Below are 16,969 nucleotides of genomic sequence, written 5' to 3'. Positions count from 1 at the left end.
AGGCTCAGTGGGAGCGCCCACCCATGAACCAGGAGGCCCCTGTTCGATTCCCGGTCAGGGCACGTGCCCGGGTTTCCAGCTCCATCTCCAGTGGGGGGCGTGCAGGAGGCAGCCGATCGATGATGTTTCTCTCTCATCATCCATGTTTCTATCTCTCTATCTCCCTCCCTGCCTCGCTCTAAAATTAATTTTTTAAAAACATATTTAAAAAACAACAACACTGCCCGGCCGGGCGTGGCTCAGCGGCTGAGCATCGACCTGGGATCCAGGCGATCAGGGTTCGATTCCCGGTCAGGGCACATGCCCGGGTTGCGGGCTAGGCAGCCGATCAATGACTCTCTCATCAGTGATGTTTCTCTCTCTCTCTCACCCTCCTTTCCTCTCTCTGAAATCAATAAAGATATATTTAAAAAATAAAAAATAAAAAATAAATAAAAAACAACAACTTGGTGGTGGTGGAAGTGTCCTCTGCCCGTTAAGTGGTCACCAAGCCCCAACAGTAAAGGCCAGGCAGCTGTGGGGGATATGGGGGCATAGAGGGCTGGAGGGGCGCAAAGTGCAGAGGGATCGCCCCAAATCGTCGCTGGGAAATAAGGGTCAAGGCAGGAATGGAGGCCAGTGATATGGGCAACAATAAATCACGGAGGTCACCTTAGGGCATTTCTCCTTAGCTATGGCTGATAGCAGGCCGCTGAATACTTAACAACCGGCAGACAGCATTTGTGAGCTGTTTCCACATGCCAGTCCCTATTCTAGGTTCTTCCCCTTAAGTGTTTTTTATTGATTTGAGAGAGAGAGGAAAGGAGAGGGGTAGAGATATGGAAAGGTCCATGAGAGAGGACCATCGATTGGCTGCCTCCTGCGCGTCCCCGACTGGGGACAGAGCCAGCAACCGGGCACGTGCCCTGACAGGGAATCAATCCGGGACCTTCTGGTGCGTGGGACGGTGCTCAACCACTGAGCCACCCCAGCCAGGCCTAAGTTCTTTTTCTGTTTTCTCTCCTGGAACCATCAGAATCGCTCACTAGCCCTGTGGTTCTGCCACCCAGTGTCCATTCACCGCTTTCCATGGTGACTCTCGCAGGAGGCCCTGCTTAGCCCCCACCTCAGCCCGGCTTTCTGTGTTCTAAGTTGCCCGCTCTTCTTGGGGCTCCATGAAAGGGGCATCACCCGGACCTGGCCGGAGTATCTTCTTCTCCAGCCCCAGGGATTGACTCATGGTCATCAGGTGACCCACTCAGACCAATGAGAGGACTCTGACCCCACAGCTGTTCTTCCACTTACAACTGTGCCTCTCGCCACAAAATGTGTGACGACCCACAGAGGGACCACCTGGGAACATTTGTCAAGAAGCTTCCATGGCCATAGCTAGTTTGGCTCCGTGGTTAGAGCCTTGGCCTGAGACTGAAAGGTCCGGGGTTCAATTCTGGCCAAGGGCACATACCTCGGTTGCAGGTTCGATTCCCGGCCCCAGTTGGGGTTCCTGAGGGAGGCAACCAATCGATGTGCCTTCCTCACATCGATGTCTCTCTCTCTCCCCGCCTTCCACTCTCTCTGAAAAGCAATGGAAAAAATATCCCCTAGTGAGGGTTAAAAAATAATAATAAAATAAAATAGAAAGAAAGAAACTTCCATGGCTGCTGCTGAGCAGCCCACTGTGTTCTGCCTATTCCGCCGGGCACTCAACACTCCCCACCTAGGCCGTCCCCTTCCCACACTGTCTTCTTCAGCTTCGCTTCCCCCCAGTTCTAGTTTTGTGCTTCTGGGAGGTTAGAATAAATGCTTTTCTTCTCTATGAGCCATAGTTATTTCTACCTCCTTGCCTTTACTTTGTCTGTGATGCTCAACCATTCTTTTCATTAAGAATTTGTGGGGAGTCTAGTCCATGCTATTGTTTAAAAATGAGTAAAGAAGCCCTAGCCCGTTTGGGCATAGAGGGCCTGTGGACTGAAGGGTCCTGGGTTCAATTTCGGTCAAGGGCATGTACTTCGGCTGCAGGCTCAATCCCTGGCCTGCCCAGCCCAGGCTCGTGCGGGAGGCAACCAATCTGTGTGTCTCTCTCGCAACGATGCTCCCCCCCTCCCTCTCTCCCTCTCTCCCTCTCTCTCTCTCTCCTTCTCTCCCTCTCTCCCTCTTTCCTTCTCTCCCTCTCCCCCTCCCTTCCACTCTCTCTGAGAAGCAATGGAAAAATATCTTTGGGTGAGGATTTTTTAAAAAATCAATAAAGGAAAAGGAAGAGACATAGAAAATACCTGATTGACTGGGCCACACAGTCAACTTTGTTTGGAACGAGGCGGCCTAAAGTTGGCTTGCTTGGCGTTGGGGGGCTGGCGACTGAATACACTGCGCTCCTGGTCACAGCGTTTACAGGGACATGCAAGTTAACTAAGTTTTGTTTTGCTGAGATGGCACCCCAGGCAGAGCAGCTCCTTCTTGGGCCTAGAAATTTATTTCAATACTGTACTCCAGATGATGCAGAGATAGAGAATAGCTCCAGTTACAGTCAATGTTATACAATTTCATTTTGATGTGTTTAGTCATGAATTTCTTTTATTTCTCTAGTTTAGGATATGCTTGTTTCTTGGGACTATGGATTTATGTTTTTCATCAGTTTGAGAAAATTTTCAGTCATTATTTTTTCAAAGATTGCCTTTCCTGCATTCCCTCTAATTTCTGTTTGGAAGACTTTTGTTTGATATTCAATGTATCTTAACCTCTCACACATTCATCTACTTGGCTCTCTGTGCTGTGTAATTTCTTCTGATGTATCTCAATAATTCTGTCTTCAGCTATGTCTAAATGCACTGAGTTTTTCATTTTAATTTTAAGAGTTATAATTATTAGAGTTTTCATCTCCAGAAGTTTCATCTTTTGTTTTATTTTTTTCAAATAAACTTTTTTTATTCCTGACACTCTTGTTGTTTGCTTATATTTGTGATTGTGTATTTTATTTTTTTAAACATTTTACAAAAGGCTAGTTTATAGTCTGATTTTGAGAATTCCAATATCTGATACTCTTTCAGGTCTTAATTTATTGTGACAGATTGTATTTTTCAAAAATGACCACAACAAGATTGCTCCTCTTACAATGTGACTTGACGCTATCCACTGAAAGATAAAATAGGAACTATGTTCCTACTTTGATCTGAGCAGGTTTTTGACTGTGGCAGAAATGACGCTGTGTGACTTCCAAGGCTAGGTCATAAAAGGCAACACAACTTCATATTTCCCTTAGGATGCTCAGTCTAAGAACTCAACCACCAGGTTGTAAAGAAGCCCAAGTATCTTATAGAGAGGAACTGAGGCCCCCAGCCTGCAGCCTTGACTGAGATTCCAGCCAACTAGCCAGCATCAGGTTGTCAGACGTGCATATAGCAACTTGAAAGTGCACCCTCCGGCCTCAAGTTGAGCTGCTCCTGCTCATAGTACATGGAGCAGAAATAAGCTAGCTAGACTGAGTCCTGCACAAATTGCCAATTTGTAAGCAAAATAAAATATTGCAGTTGTTTTAAGCCACCAAGATTATGGATAGTTTATTTTGCAACAGTAAATAACTGGAACAATAGCCTTTTAAATTTTATTTTATTTTTGTTTTTGAGAGAGAGAGAGTGGAAGGGAAGGAGGGTGGGGGAGAAACATCAGTGTGAGAGATACACGTCGATTGGTTGCCTCTGCTTGGTAGCTTCCTGCACCAGGACCAGGGATTGAACCTGCAACCCAGGTACGCGCCCTTGACCGGGAATGGAACCGGTGACCGTTCAGTGAGAGGGCCCATGCTCTAAACACTGAGCAACACCAGCCAGGGCAGGAGTTCTTATCTTGATTGCAGTGGTGTGTGTGTGTGTACATAAAATCTATACATGTTAAAGTTATAAAAAATATTTTTATTGTATAATAATTTTAATAATAAAATTAAAATCTCCCTAGGTGATCTCAATGTGCATCCAACGTTGAGACATTGATGGGACTTGTAAACCATTTAAAGTTCTTTCTTTTTTCTCAGAAAAATGGGGGCAAAGGTGAGGTGTCCTTGAGATGGGAACCATGCAGGAGGATTCATACATTGAGATTGGTCCAGGGAGTCAAATGCTCACTCGTCTGGAGGTGTCAGAGGGGTGAGACATCACTCTTAGTCTGTTTCATACATTCATTCAGCAAATAGTTATAACACCTAATATGTGCTGCTTGTCCCTGGGGACTGCGGCCTATTAGGAAACCAAACCTGCAGGGGATGGGGAAGGGGTAGTTCAGAGGTTGCAAGGGGAAACCTTGGATGGGCTCAGAAGCAGATGACTCTGAGCCCCACACTTGACCATAATCTCTGTACTTGATTCCCTGAACTTGGGGTTCTCACGGGAAAGTTTTGGGGGGTAAGGGTGAGGGGACAGTGTCCCTCAGATGCTGCATCTGATCAAAGTCTCCATGTCTGTCACCCTTGGGACTTAGGGTTACCATCACCGATCCCCATGGCCTCCTGCGTATCTTTCCCCTCTCTCAGCCCCACTCAGGTTCAACTTCATCCTTGCACCCTTGTCCCTGCCTCAGCCTCAGCCTCAGCCTCCTCTTTGGCTTCTAGCCTCAGTCTCCTTCTCTGATCTCCTCTCCACTCAGCAGCCAGGGGATCTTCGGAAAGCTTAAATCTGAGAGTCTCTCTTCCCTACCCAAAATCTTCCATGGCTCTCCAGTACACTCAAAGTAAAATCAGCCCTTCATCCCCCAAATGCTCAAGAGATATAAAAACCAAATGCTAAGCTTGAACCTGGATTGACTCTGTTTTTTTTAAAAAAACAACTATAAAAGCCATTTCAGAGACAATTGGGGAAATTTGAACATGAATGAAATATCAGATACTAAGATATTATTGACACTTTCTTACATGTGAGAATGGTGGTGTGGAGGGAAATGTTGTTAAGGCATGTGTGCTTATATGTCTGTCATAAGGCCCTTAACTTACTTTCAAATGTTTGGGGGAAACACTGATATTAAAAGACAGTGAAAGCCCGGCCGGGCGTGGCTCAGCGGTTGAGCGTCGACCTAGGATCCAGGTGATTGGGGTTCGATTCCCGGTCAGGGCACATGCCCGGGTTGCGGGCTCGATCCCCAGTACGGGGTGTGCAGGAGGCAGCTGATCAATGTTTTTCTCTCTTTCCCTCTCCCTCTCTCTCTCACAATCAATAAACTATTTTTTAAAAAAAGAAATCACCAATATAAAGAATAAAAAAGAAGTTATCATTATAAATGCTATAGTCATTAAAAGGACATAAAAAGAATATCATGAATTGTGCCAACAGATTTGACAATATGATTAAATGACAAGTCTTTGGGAAACAAAAAAAGTATGAAAGCTGATACAAAATGAAATAGAAAATATAAGGAGCTCCATATTTATTAAAGAAATTGAATTCATGATTAAATACCTCCCCACAAAGAAAACTGCAGGTCCAAATGGCTTTACTGGTGAATTTTATCAAAGATTAAATACTGTAGAATCTTTCAAATTTGAGACAGAAATAAGAGGCATATAAGTTCTAAGATGGGAATTATCTTTCAAAAAGCATTGTTAAGTAAAAAAAAATTAATGTGCAAAATTATAAGTAATATTTTCTTATGTATATAATAAATAAATGATATGTATAGGTTCATTTTTATGCACAGACTATCTTTGTAAGAATACCCCATTACCTTAAAGGGAAGAAATTGAGAGACTGACATTCAGGAGTGGGAGAAAGACTCATTTGTCACTTTGCCTCCTTTTGTGTTCCTTTATTTTTAAAATAAGAGCTGTGCATGTAATTTTTTAAAAGTTTAAAGACTTTAGCTCAGGTTTTGCTGGATTTATCATCTGAGTCCCGTCACTCAGTTTTGTGAATTGGGTACTAAAGAAAAAACTGTAGAAAGAGGTGGCTAAACTCTTCAGGGCTGAGGTCTAGGGGACAAGGTCATTCAAACCACACTTGGCCACCAGCTCGCTGTGTGACTTCAGGCAGATATCTCTACCTCTCTGAGCCTCTGCTTATAACATCTGTGATTGGGGGAGGGGGGTTGCTCAGTAAAGGATTAATTTTGCCCAGCTCCTGGGAGGTAACCTCTAAGCCCCTGGAATACCCTGCTCCATGAGAGTGTCCTGGTTGACCTGGGGGCCTTGCTCTGTGCAGTATCAGCGTGTCCTCTGGAGGGGCTGGAGGCTAAGTTCAGTCACGCGGGAGGTCAGCCGAGCCTATGTGACTGACTTCAGTAAAATGCCTGGACACCGAGGCTCATGTGAGCATCCCTGGCTGCAGTGCTCTATGTATGTTGTCACTGTCGCTGAGAGAACCGGGTACTAGTCACTTGATTCTACAGGGAAAGGACAGCTAGACTCTCGTGCCTGGCGTCCCCTGGACCATATGCTCCTCCTTCCCTTTGATACGTTCAATCTGTATCCGTTCAGTGTAATTCACCATAACTGTGAGTAAAAAGCTTTTCTGAGTTCTGTGAGTCCCTCTAGTGAATCATTGAACCTGAGGTGGATTTTGGATCCCCAGACACAGGGATGATTAATGGTATATCCCTCCCAGGGGCACAGGAACCAGTGGGGTTGTGCGTGCCCAGCATGCACTGATCGCAGGCAGCCCTCACTGAGCTCATACTGTGGGCCAGTTTGCGTGAGCCCATGAACTCGAATCTTCCTGACAACTCCGTGAGACCAATAGGTGCTTTTTTTATTCCTACCCTCACCCATGATTAATTTTTTACTTTTTATTGTGAAGTGTATTTTACACTCAGGAGTATAAAATATAGATGTATGGCTTTAACGAATACTTACGCGAGCAACCGTGAATCATCATCACCCTAAGAATAAAGAACATAGCCCGGCATGCGGGGCTCAGGGGCTGAGCATTGACCTAGGATCCAGGAGATCAGGGTTCGATTCCCGGTCAGGCTGGGTTGGGGCTCGATCCCCAGCAGGGGGCGTGCAGGAGGCAGCCGGTCAATGACTCTCATCATTGATGTTTCTATCTCTCTCTTCCTCTCTCTGAAGTCAATGAAAAAAATAAAGGACATAGAAGCCCCCATAAACCCCTACCCAGTGACAGCTCCTCCCACCACCCAAGGTAATCATTTTCTTGCTTTGTCTTCTCTTTATAGCTGGACCACCCATGTATGCGTCCCTAACACTTCATTGCTTCATTTTATTTTCCCTGCTTTCAAGTTTATCGAACGGAACAACAAAGCACGTCCTCTTTGGTGTCTGGCTTCTTTCACTTAACATACGTGTGTGAGATTTACACATGTGGCTGTGTGTGTCACGAGTCTGTTCTTTTCACTGCTGTATAGTATTCCGTTGTATGGATATACCACCATGTATTGATCCACTCTGTAGTTGATAGAAGTTGGGTGATTCCCATTCGGAGCTATTGCACACAGTGCTGCTATGAACTTTCCTTCCTGCGCGTATTTCCTGATGCCCGTGTTCAAGTTCTCTAGGAACTTGAAACAGCTGGGTTACAGGTTGTATGCTCTTTCAAATTTATTCAATAACGCTGCACTCTTTTTCATTTTAAGATGAAGCGATTGCAACAAGAGATGTCAAGTAACTTGCCCAAGATCTCAAAGCCAAACTGCCTTGAGCCCAGAGATCTTTGCTCCCAGAGCCGAGCTCTCACTCAGGACCCACTGGCATATAGACACCGAATAATTGTGAGCTATTATGCTGAGGGGTTTGAGGGTTGCTATTCGAGGTTTTCCTTTTCCGTCCATGTTATTTTGAACTCTGTCCCCATCAGTTAATAATTAACTGCCCCCCAAGGAGCCTGTGATCCTGAAGATTTGCCTTTCCCTGCCTACTGTCTGGTTAATCAGTCACTGTCCCCAGCTGGTAGCACAGCTGCCTCCAAAGCCCCTTTACCTGGTTGGAAGTGGTGAGGGATTCATGATGTTCCGGACCTGTCCAGTCCTCTACTCCCAGGCTGGCTCCCCAACCCAGGGCTGGCAGCCCCTGAGCTTTGATGGTGGGGCCTTCCACCTCAAGGGCACAGGGGAACTGACGCGGGCATTGCTGGTGCTACGGCTGTGTGCCTGGCCCCCTCTGGTCACCCATGGCCTGGCGGTGAGCAGTGACCTTGGGCACGGGCCTAAGGGCTCCCCAGGGTCTGGCTTTGAGCCCTGGCTCCCTGTCACCCCAGCTCCAGGCCTGGTCTCAGCGACTCCTGGGTTCCCGGTTCTCAGGCGCACTTCTCCGAGCATCCATCTATGGACAGTTTGTGGCTGGTGAGACGGCAGAGGAGGTGAGGGGCTGTGTCCAGCAACTCCAGACCCTAAGCCTCCGGCCCCTGCTGGCAGTGCCCACAGAGGAGGAGCCAGACTCAGCTGTCAAGACTGGGTGAGTGAGCACAGCCACTTCATGGGCAATCACAGTCCACAAGTGCCTAGCCCCTGGCTTGTCATGGGAGTTAGATTAAAAATAAAATTTTAAAAAAGACTGGTTGAGTAGGGGGCCAGGGCCCAGGGAGGCTGGGAGGATGGTGGAAAGGGGTCCGCAGGCTTCGGGACCTGATGCCTGCTGATTGGGCAGCGAGGCCTGGTATGAGGGGAACCTCAGAGCTATGCTGCGGTGTGTGGACCTGTCACGGAGCCTCCTGGAGACCACTGGCCCAGCTGGGAATGTCCTCATGCAGCTGAAGGTGACGGCGCTGACCAGCACTCGGCTCTGTGTAAGGGACTGGCAGGATGTGGGAGGAAGGCGTGGCTGCCCACCGTGTCCCCCTCACCACCCCACCCACATCCCATTCCAGAAGGAGCTAACTTCATGGGTCAGAAGGCCAGAGGCTTCCGTGGAGCTGAGCCCTGAGAGGCTGGCAGAAGCCATGGACTCTGGAAAGGTAAGGACCTCAGGATGCTGGTGGGGAATGTCAGGAGCAGAGTCCCCTGGACTTGGAGGTAGCAGACACCTGCAAGTGGGATGTTCCAACTATTTAACTACCACTACTTTCCAGGTTCAGCACAATTACGATAAATGTGGCTGTAGCCCTGGGGCATGGTTGGAATGGATGGAATAGGGCTCACCTGGGGGCCTAGGAGAGGGGTCTAGGGGCTCGGAGCTCTGAGGAGTGATCGAGACAACAGCTTTCTATCAACCAGAAGAAAGTATATCAATATTTTATCAATCGATTCAGTTATGCTAGTGTGTGCTAGCGTGTGAAGTTGTGATTAGACTAATGGGGTTTGATTTAATCATCTGTCCATCTGTCCATCCATCCATCCATCCATCCATCCATTCCTTCCTTCATTCCTTTTTATTTTCACATCCTATTTCTGCCTTGCTTACCATTGGCACCCATTCTATCCTGTATAATGTATATCTTTATTATTGTGATATTTTTTTGCCAAGTATGTACTGTTTGGGGGCATATTTTCCCAACATTTCATTATAAAAATTTTCAAACACATCGAAAAGTTGAAATAATTTTACAGTGGACACCAATATACCTGCCATTGTTAACATCGAACTATACCTGCTTTAAATCATCTGTCCCTGGCCCGGCCGGTGTGGTTCAGCAGTTGAGCATCGACCTATGATCCAGGAGATCGAGGTTTGATTCCCACTCAGGGCACGTGCCTGGGTTTCAGGCTCGATCCCCAGCTGTGTGATTCATCTCTCCTGGGATGGACACCCTGGTGGCCTCTAAGTCTTTACCACCCTAACCAGTGCTACAAGGGGCATGTTGATGTTTCCCTTTTGAAACAGGATAACAAGATTGAGTTAGAGGCAGTTACAATTTCCAAGTTACAATTGTATTAATTCCCTAAATGCTTCCAGGTGCTGTGCTAGGGGTGGAGGAGCCGTGACCAAGACAAACAAACTGCCTGCCCTCGAGGCACTCACTTGCTAGGGGGCGGGGAAGGAGGGGTAAGAAACAATAATGAAGACCAATGCCAATATGTAACAACTGAAGGGGGAAATAAGGCTGAGGAAGGGGAAAGGAAAGCCCCAGAGAGGGAGCTGCAAATTTAAACCAGAGAAAAGCTCGTTGAGAAGGGGATATTGGAACAGAGATCTGGAGGAGAGGTAAGCAGGCCTCTGCAGGAAGTGTTCCAGGCAGAAGGAACAGCCAGAGCAAAGGCTCAGCGGTGGGAAGGTACCTGGCATGTTCGACAGCAGGGAGGCCAGTGTGCTTGGAGGGCAGAGAGCAAGGCAGAGAGTGGGAGGCGCCAGCCCAGAGGAGCCTAGTGGGCTGCAGTGAGGCCTTGGCATCTGGGGAGGAAATTGAGGTCCTAAGAGACTAATAGGAGGAAACACTGTGACGTTTATTGTGAGCTCTCCACTGCTTGGTGAATCCCAGGTCACTTCTCTCTCCGAGCTTCGGTTTCCTCACTGAAAATGGGGCTTGGAATAACGCCTGTCTACTGGGATCATTGTGGAAAGTAAATGAACAAGATAGCATGTGCAGTCACCTACGATCATAATGAAGTAACACCTGTCTAGTAGGATCATTGTACTGGGTGCTTGTTATGTGCTGGCACTGTCCTGCTCTTGTTATGTCCAGGCACATCCCACTTAATAAACCATTTTTATCCACATAACTCCATGAGGAAGCTACTACTATCATCTCCATTTTACAGAGGAGAAAATTGAGGCCCAGAGAGGTTATATGACTTGCTCAAGGCCACACAGTAAGTGGTAAAACCAGGATTCAGACTCAGATTCTGGGCTCTTAACCATTATATTACACTTCAGTAAATTGTATATATGTGATAAAGCAACTTTTCAGATTTCTAAACATTTCTAAACATGTTTCCCTTCCTGGTGGTGGGGGAGAGGAGACAGGCCCTGGAAGAATGTCCTGAGCTGCTCTCGCCTTCCCTGCTGCCTTTCCCCAGGACTTCCAGGTCTCTGGCCTCAGCACCGAGCAAAACCAGCATCTCCAGGCCTCTCTGAGCCGCTTGCAGCGGGTGGTACAGGTAATGCCTTGCGCCGTGGCCTGGCTGCGCTGCACCTGCTGGGCACCCCTGGGCTCTGACCGTAGTCTCTCTCACCCTCAGCATGCCCGGGCCCAACGCGTGAGGCTCCTGGTGGATGCTGAGTACACCTCGCTGAATCCTGCTCTCTCTCTGCTGGTGGCTTCCCTGGCCTTGCTCTGGAACAGCTCCAGGGAGGGCGGGCCCTGGGTGTGGAACACCTACCAGGCCTATCTGAAGGTGTGTGGTGGGTTCCGGGGAGTCGGCTGGGGTTCCAGCGCCCTGACCTGAAGCTGCGCGTGTGCCCTGGCAGGACACCCACGAGCGGCTGAGGCGGGATGCCGAGGCTGCGGATAGGGCCGGCCTGGCCTTCGGAGTGAAGCTGGTACGAGGGGCCTATCTGGACAAGGAGAGGGAGATGGCCCGGCTTCAAGGGACTGAGGATCCCACTCAGCCCGACTATGAGGCTACCAGTCGGAGGTAGGAATGGGCCAGGCCAGCCTCTGAGACAAATAATAATAACATCTAACCGTTAGCGCTCACTGCCCATGATGCTGAGCATCCTGTATGTGTCTACACATCACTCCCTCTTCCTAGGACACCGCCACTTCCCACCTTTGTCCCCTCTTCCCAGTCAGTTCCCCACAAGCAGCCAGTGGGGAACCCAAGTCAAATCATGTCCCTTCTCAGTTTAAAATCCTTCCATGGAGCCCACTGCATCCTCAGAAAACCCCAAATTCTTACAGCAGCCCGCAAGGCCCCATAGGACCTGGTCACTGTCACCTCTCTAACTTTTCTTTCCACTCTTCCCTCACTCACTGAACTCCTTGATGCTCCCAAGCCTTTGCACTCCCTGTCCCACTGCCTAGAATGTTCTCCCTCCAGACAGCTGCATGGCTCAGTCCCTCACCTCCTTCGGTCTTTGTGTATCGGCACCCTCTCAGGGGACCTTCCCTGACCTACCAATCAAAAGCTAGAACACCTCCTCACCCACCTCTTCCTGGGTATTTTTTTCTCTTTAGCACTTACCAGTAGTTGAGTATAGTTTCATATTAAGTTGCTCACTGTCTGTCTCCCCCACTGGTGTGTGGGCCCAGGAGGGCAGGGGTTTCTGATTTGTTCGGTGCTGAACCTTCAGCGCTTAAAATTGTGCCTGTTGCATGGCCGTGCTCACTCAGTACAGATCTGCTGAATGAATCAACAAACGGCTCCAAGCAGTAGGTACAATGAGGATCATCCCCATTACACAGAGGGTGAAACTAAGGCACTGAGAAGTGGAATCACTTATCCAAGGTCACATACCTAGTAAGTGGGAGGGCCAAGATTTGAGCCCAGGCAGACTCACTGTAGAACCTGCACTCTTACCCACCGCAAATCACCCCGTGCTGGGGCAAGAAGTGAGTGAGCTCCTTGGAGCCCCACCCCATCCATGGCTCTGGGAGGAAGGAATTTGTTTCTTCAACACATACTTGCCAACCACCTGATTTAGATCAGGCTGGGTTTTAGACCCTGGTTGCAGTAGCAACCAAGGTGGCCCTAGGTCCTTTCCTCAAGGAGCTTTCAAAGTCTGACTCCATTTCACAGTGGTTCAAGGAGAGGTTTGTACAGCTGCAATGACTTACCCAAGATATCAGGGCAAGTGGTCAAGCCGTGGCTGGAACCTAGGGTTACATCCAAGGCCATGGAGTGTTTCTAGGCAAGTACCATATAATTCACATACCATAAAATTCACCATTTAAAAGTGTACAATTAACTCAGTAGATTTTTTTTTTTTTAATTTTAAATATGTCTTTATTGATTCAGAGAGAGGGAGAGAGAGAAACATCAATGAGAAGAGAGTCATTTATCGGCTGCCCCCTGCACGCCCCCTACTGGGGATCGAGCCCACAACAAGGGCATGTGCCCTGACCAGGAATCGAACCGCAATCTCCTAGGTCATAGGTCGATGCTCAACCGCTGAGCCACACCAGCCGGGCCATGTACACATTTTTGTGTAAAAATACATTTTCAATTCTCCTGAAAGTTCAATTATCTGGGAGTGGGATTGCAGGGTCACCTGGTAACTTCGTGTTTAAACTTCTGAAGACCTGCCAGATGGTGTTTCAGAGACCTGCACCATTTTTCATTCTTACCAGCACTGTTCCAATTTCTGCACCTCCTCTCTGGCATGGTACTGCTTATATTTTAATATATTTTGAAAAATTAATAAACTCACATGGTTCAAAAATCAAAATGATATGAAAATGATTACACTGATATGAAAATGAATATACTGACATATCTCATTTTGACCCAAATCTCCATCTAATCATGAGTCTCCTTGGCCCCGCAGGTAACCCCTTTTGTTAGTTTCTTCCATGTGTTTCCTAAGTTCCTTTACGCACAGAGAGGCCAACACAAAGGCTTTGTATTTGCAAAAGGCATCGTGTCTACATACTGCTCCTTGCTTTTCCACTCAACTGCGTATCTCAAAGGTAAAACAGTCTGGTAATAATGAGCCCAGGCCTTGGAGCATCAGACAACCGGGGTTCAAATCCCAGCTAGGCCATTTCTAGCTGTGTGGCCTGGGGTCAAGAGGCTTAACCTCTTTCAGCTTCAATCTCTCCCTCTGTAAAATGGGGTGATCAGAACGTCCACCTCACAAGTTGACTCTAGAGTGAGATGAGTGAATATGCGTGTCAGGCGGGGTAAAGGAGACTTAGCGAAGGGACTAAATGATTAGAGTGCGGGCAAGGTCCGAAGAACCCACAGGGGATGTGGGTTCCCAGGAACCCACAAAAGTGGGAAGCTGTTATGACCCCTGTGCTATAGGTGAGGAGGGAGGGCCACACTGGAGGAGGTGTGGCCACACATAGGACAGTCAGTGGACCAGGGAGGGGACTAAGGGACAAAACACCTGAGCTACCTTTCCTTCTGATCTCTCACCTCCTGATCTCCTGCCCATGACTCCACAGGACATAAAAGCAAAGCTCAGGTCTGGAGGGCAATGGAAAATAACCCACATAGCCTGTGAAGGCCGTAGGCTGGCACCTGGCCTATGGCAGCTGAGGAAACGTTTGCCAGTCTTTTACCTTTCTGTGTCTGTACCCAGAGCGTCCGTGTTCTTTTTACAGCTGCATGGCCCTCCACTGTCCTCTGTGTGCCGTCGTTCATCTAGCCAGTCCCCTACTTACAGACGTGTGGGTTGTGGCTAATGTTGTTCTGTAGACGATGCTGCAGTGAATGACCCTGAGAAAGTGTCATCTGCGCGTGGTGTGGCCCTTTGTCGTGAGACTGCCACTGTGCAAAGGCTCCCCGTACATCTTCATCTCACTCACCCTCTCAGTGTCACTGTTCGGTGAACTCGCATTGTTACAAGGCGGGAAAGAGGCTCAGAGAAGGGATGCTCCTTGCAGCGAGTCTGGGTGGAAGTGGGGTATTTTATGACCAGAATCCTTGCCCTTAGGCACCCCACGTCCCAAGGACAGAAATGCCCAGTTCCTGAGGCCTGACCCTTGCTCACCAGGTACCATAGCTGAACGGATCAACTGTCTTCAGTTACAGACGCTGTCTGGAGCTGATGCTGACCCATGTGTCCCACCGTGGCCCCATGTGCCACCTCATGGTGGCTTCCCACAATGAGGAATCTGTTCACCAGGCAACCAAACGGTATGAGGTGGGGACCTCCCTTCCTCTCCCTCACTCACATGACAAGGATGGGTAGAGGGTGGTAGACATGGAACAAGGGGAGGAGCAGTGTGGAGAAAGGAGGTTCAGAAGACTTCTGGGGAGGATATTAAAAACATTTAACCCCTGCTACTTGTGTAGGTCTGTAGGCCCCAGCTGAACAAGGCATCACTCCCTATTTGTTGGGGCGTGGGGAGGTCTGAGGGTGTCAGGAAAGGAGTTGGGACTCACTGGGGAGCTTTCAGAGACCTCAGAGCTGTGGTATTTATCATTAAGTTGAGAAGTATTTCGATATTTAAATAACTGGAATAACCCAATGGGTACCTAAATGGCTGACTTTCAGCCCTGGATCCCGCCATTGTCTGGATTGGTGATGTGGCCTTTTCTGCAGCATGTGGGAGCTGGGCATTCCTCCGGACGGGCCTGTCTGTTTTGGACAACTTCTGGGAATGTGTGACCACGTCTCCCTGGCATTGGGTATGGCCCAATTCCCCGCCACCACCACCATGCCCATCCAGCCCTGGGCCTCCTTCCTTCTCCGCCAGGTCCCCTCTCACATTTTCAACCAATGCCTGGCCATGCTCCTGTCTAGAGCCTGCAGGCGGCCCAGTCTCCAGACGCTTCTAGAGAGACCTGTTGCTCCAGTGTCTAAAGGCCTTGCAGGCCCTGGTCTCTGCGCCTGCTGTCTGCTGTTTTGCTGTCCTATTTCCTATGTGCTTCGTTACCTTTCCCGCATTGCTCCCCAGGGTCTGAGTCCAGAAAGTTTATGTTTTCCTCTGCCATTGTACCCTAAATTCATAGCTTCAGGTCTCTTGAGACATCCCAGGTATGCAAATTTAGACTGCAAATATGTAAGGGACTTACTCACGGCCACAGCCTCTCAGGGATGGATTTTTCTGATGATTTACCTGCTCTGCTATGATCAAGGCCACTCCCTGGGAGTGGGGGGGCTCTTACTCTGAGGGTGTACACTTTTGTGTTCCAACTTAATGTGGGGGAGTTCTTCTTTACACCTCCACCCCGCTCAGACTGTGGGCCTCATTTTCTGTAGCCCCTGGGCTCTGTGAAGTCATCAACTAGCAGCTCAATTTTGCCTTCAGGGCAGAGGCTCTTGTGCTTCCCTCCCTCTCTAGTTCTCACTGTCTCTTAATTCTTGGATTAGTAAATTCCTTATTCTCTTGGCAGTATTTTAATAACTTGAAGATTTTTTAGATGTAGACTCCAGAATTTTCAGTTTTCCAGCCGGAAATTTTGTCTAACCCTCTAGTCTGCCATGTTCTCAGAACTGGAAACCCCTTTTCCCGATGGGGCCTAGGGGAACCTCTCTCCGCGCATGAGCCCACATCCTGCCAACACTCTCCCTACAGGGCAGGCCGGCTATGCCGTGTATAAGTCAATCCCCTACGGCTCCCTGGAGGAAGTGATCCCCTACCTGATCCGGAGGGCCCAGGAGAACCGGAGTGTGCTGCGGGGTTCCCGCAGGGAATGGGAGCTGCTCAGTCAAGAACTTCGGAGGAGGCTACTGGGGCGGAGCCTGAGGGGACCCTATTAGCATCCCCAGGGGTTATGTGGTCAATAAAGGTCCTGAGCTACCGCCTAAGCCGCTGCCTTGCTCTGAAGCTGCCTCTTTGGAGAAGGGCTAATCTGAACCTCAGCCAGCCCAGCTAGGGTGCTCTGCAGCTTGGGAGACCTTTGGGTAATCCTGGAGCAGAGCAAGGGCATTGATCAGAGACTAAAGAAACTTCCCCTACCCTGAGCAGTCTATCCTGCGATGGGCCTGGAACTTCCTTCACTGCAGTGGATGCCCGGATGAAGAGCAGACACTGGGGCACTAAAGTCAAGAGGCTGGGCTAAGGCCACAAGTGCAGGAAGAGACAGGGGGAAGGGGCAAACCACTTTCTCACTTGATGCCATTTTCTGAGGCGCCTTCTGAGCTAGACTGTGAGGTGAACAACGCTGGGGACACAACAGAACCGAAGACAACCCCAGGCCTGGCCTCACAGGGCTCTTAGTCCAGTAGGGGTAGACAGACTCATCTTCAGACGGCGACAGCCCAGAGTGGTCAGGCTGTGATGGGGAAGCCCACGCAGGACATCAGGGTGACGCTGAGGGAAGCTGGAGGCTGTAAAAAGCCAGCAGAGACACGTGGTAATAAAGAGAGCTTCCCAGAGTACGCATAAGAATAGCCAGGTGAACATTGAGAAGAGCATTCAGAGGCAAGGGCGTGTGCACACGGAGCTGTGAAACAGACGGGGCAGTGGAGACTCGGACGGAGGGTGGGCAGGGCCAGATGATGCAGTTTTAGACGCCAGGCTGCAGGGCTTGGACCTGGCCCCAAGGGCACTGGGGAGTCAGAAGCTTTTCA

The 16,969-nt window shown here is 48.9% G+C and overlaps 1 protein-coding gene across 3 annotated transcripts; it reads left to right on the top strand.

The window, feature by feature from the left end:
• Positions 1-7,846: 7,846 nt before the first annotated feature.
• Positions 7,847-16,203, top strand: PRODH2 (proline dehydrogenase 2). Of its 3 annotated transcripts, none has more exons than XM_081119080.1 (10): positions 7,847-8,089; positions 8,166-8,362; positions 8,555-8,693; positions 8,775-8,861; positions 10,861-10,941; positions 11,023-11,178; positions 11,252-11,418; positions 14,476-14,586; positions 14,996-15,081; positions 15,972-16,203. In XM_081119080.1, exons 1-10 carry the CDS (start codon positions 7,913-7,915, stop codon positions 16,154-16,156), a joined length of 1,386 nt encoding a protein of 461 aa, XP_080975206.1. In that variant the 5' UTR covers positions 7,847-7,912; the 3' UTR covers positions 16,157-16,203. The 3 variants fall into 3 exon arrangements, 2 of the variants coding, with proteins under 2 accessions (XP_080975206.1, XP_080975207.1); XR_013997574.1 differs by having other exon boundaries at positions 7,873-8,089; positions 14,948-15,081; positions 15,972-16,202; XM_081119081.1 differs by lacking the exon at positions 14,996-15,081 and having other exon boundaries at positions 7,873-8,089; positions 15,972-16,064.
• Positions 16,204-16,969: the final 766 nt, after the last annotated feature.

Source organism: Miniopterus schreibersii (assembly GCF_964146895.1).
Source record: "Miniopterus schreibersii genome assembly, chromosome: 18".
In the NCBI taxonomy this organism is placed as follows: Eukaryota; Metazoa; Chordata; class Mammalia; order Chiroptera; family Miniopteridae; genus Miniopterus; species Miniopterus schreibersii.
This window is presented reverse-complemented; position numbering and strand designations above follow the sequence as displayed.

Excerpts from the sequence above, each read along its gene's own strand:
- PRODH2 (XM_081119080.1), top strand. The coding sequence starts at position 7,913 with ATGATGTTCCGGACCTGTCCAGTCCTCTACTCCCAGGCTGGCTCCCCA. Across the intron at positions 8,090-8,165 it reads TGGTCACCCATGGCCTGGCG|CTCCAGGCCTGGTCTCAGCG; the intron begins GTGAGCAGTGAC and ends CTGTCACCCCAG. Across the intron at positions 8,862-10,860 it reads AAGCCATGGACTCTGGAAAG|GACTTCCAGGTCTCTGGCCT; the intron begins GTAAGGACCTCA and ends GCCTTTCCCCAG.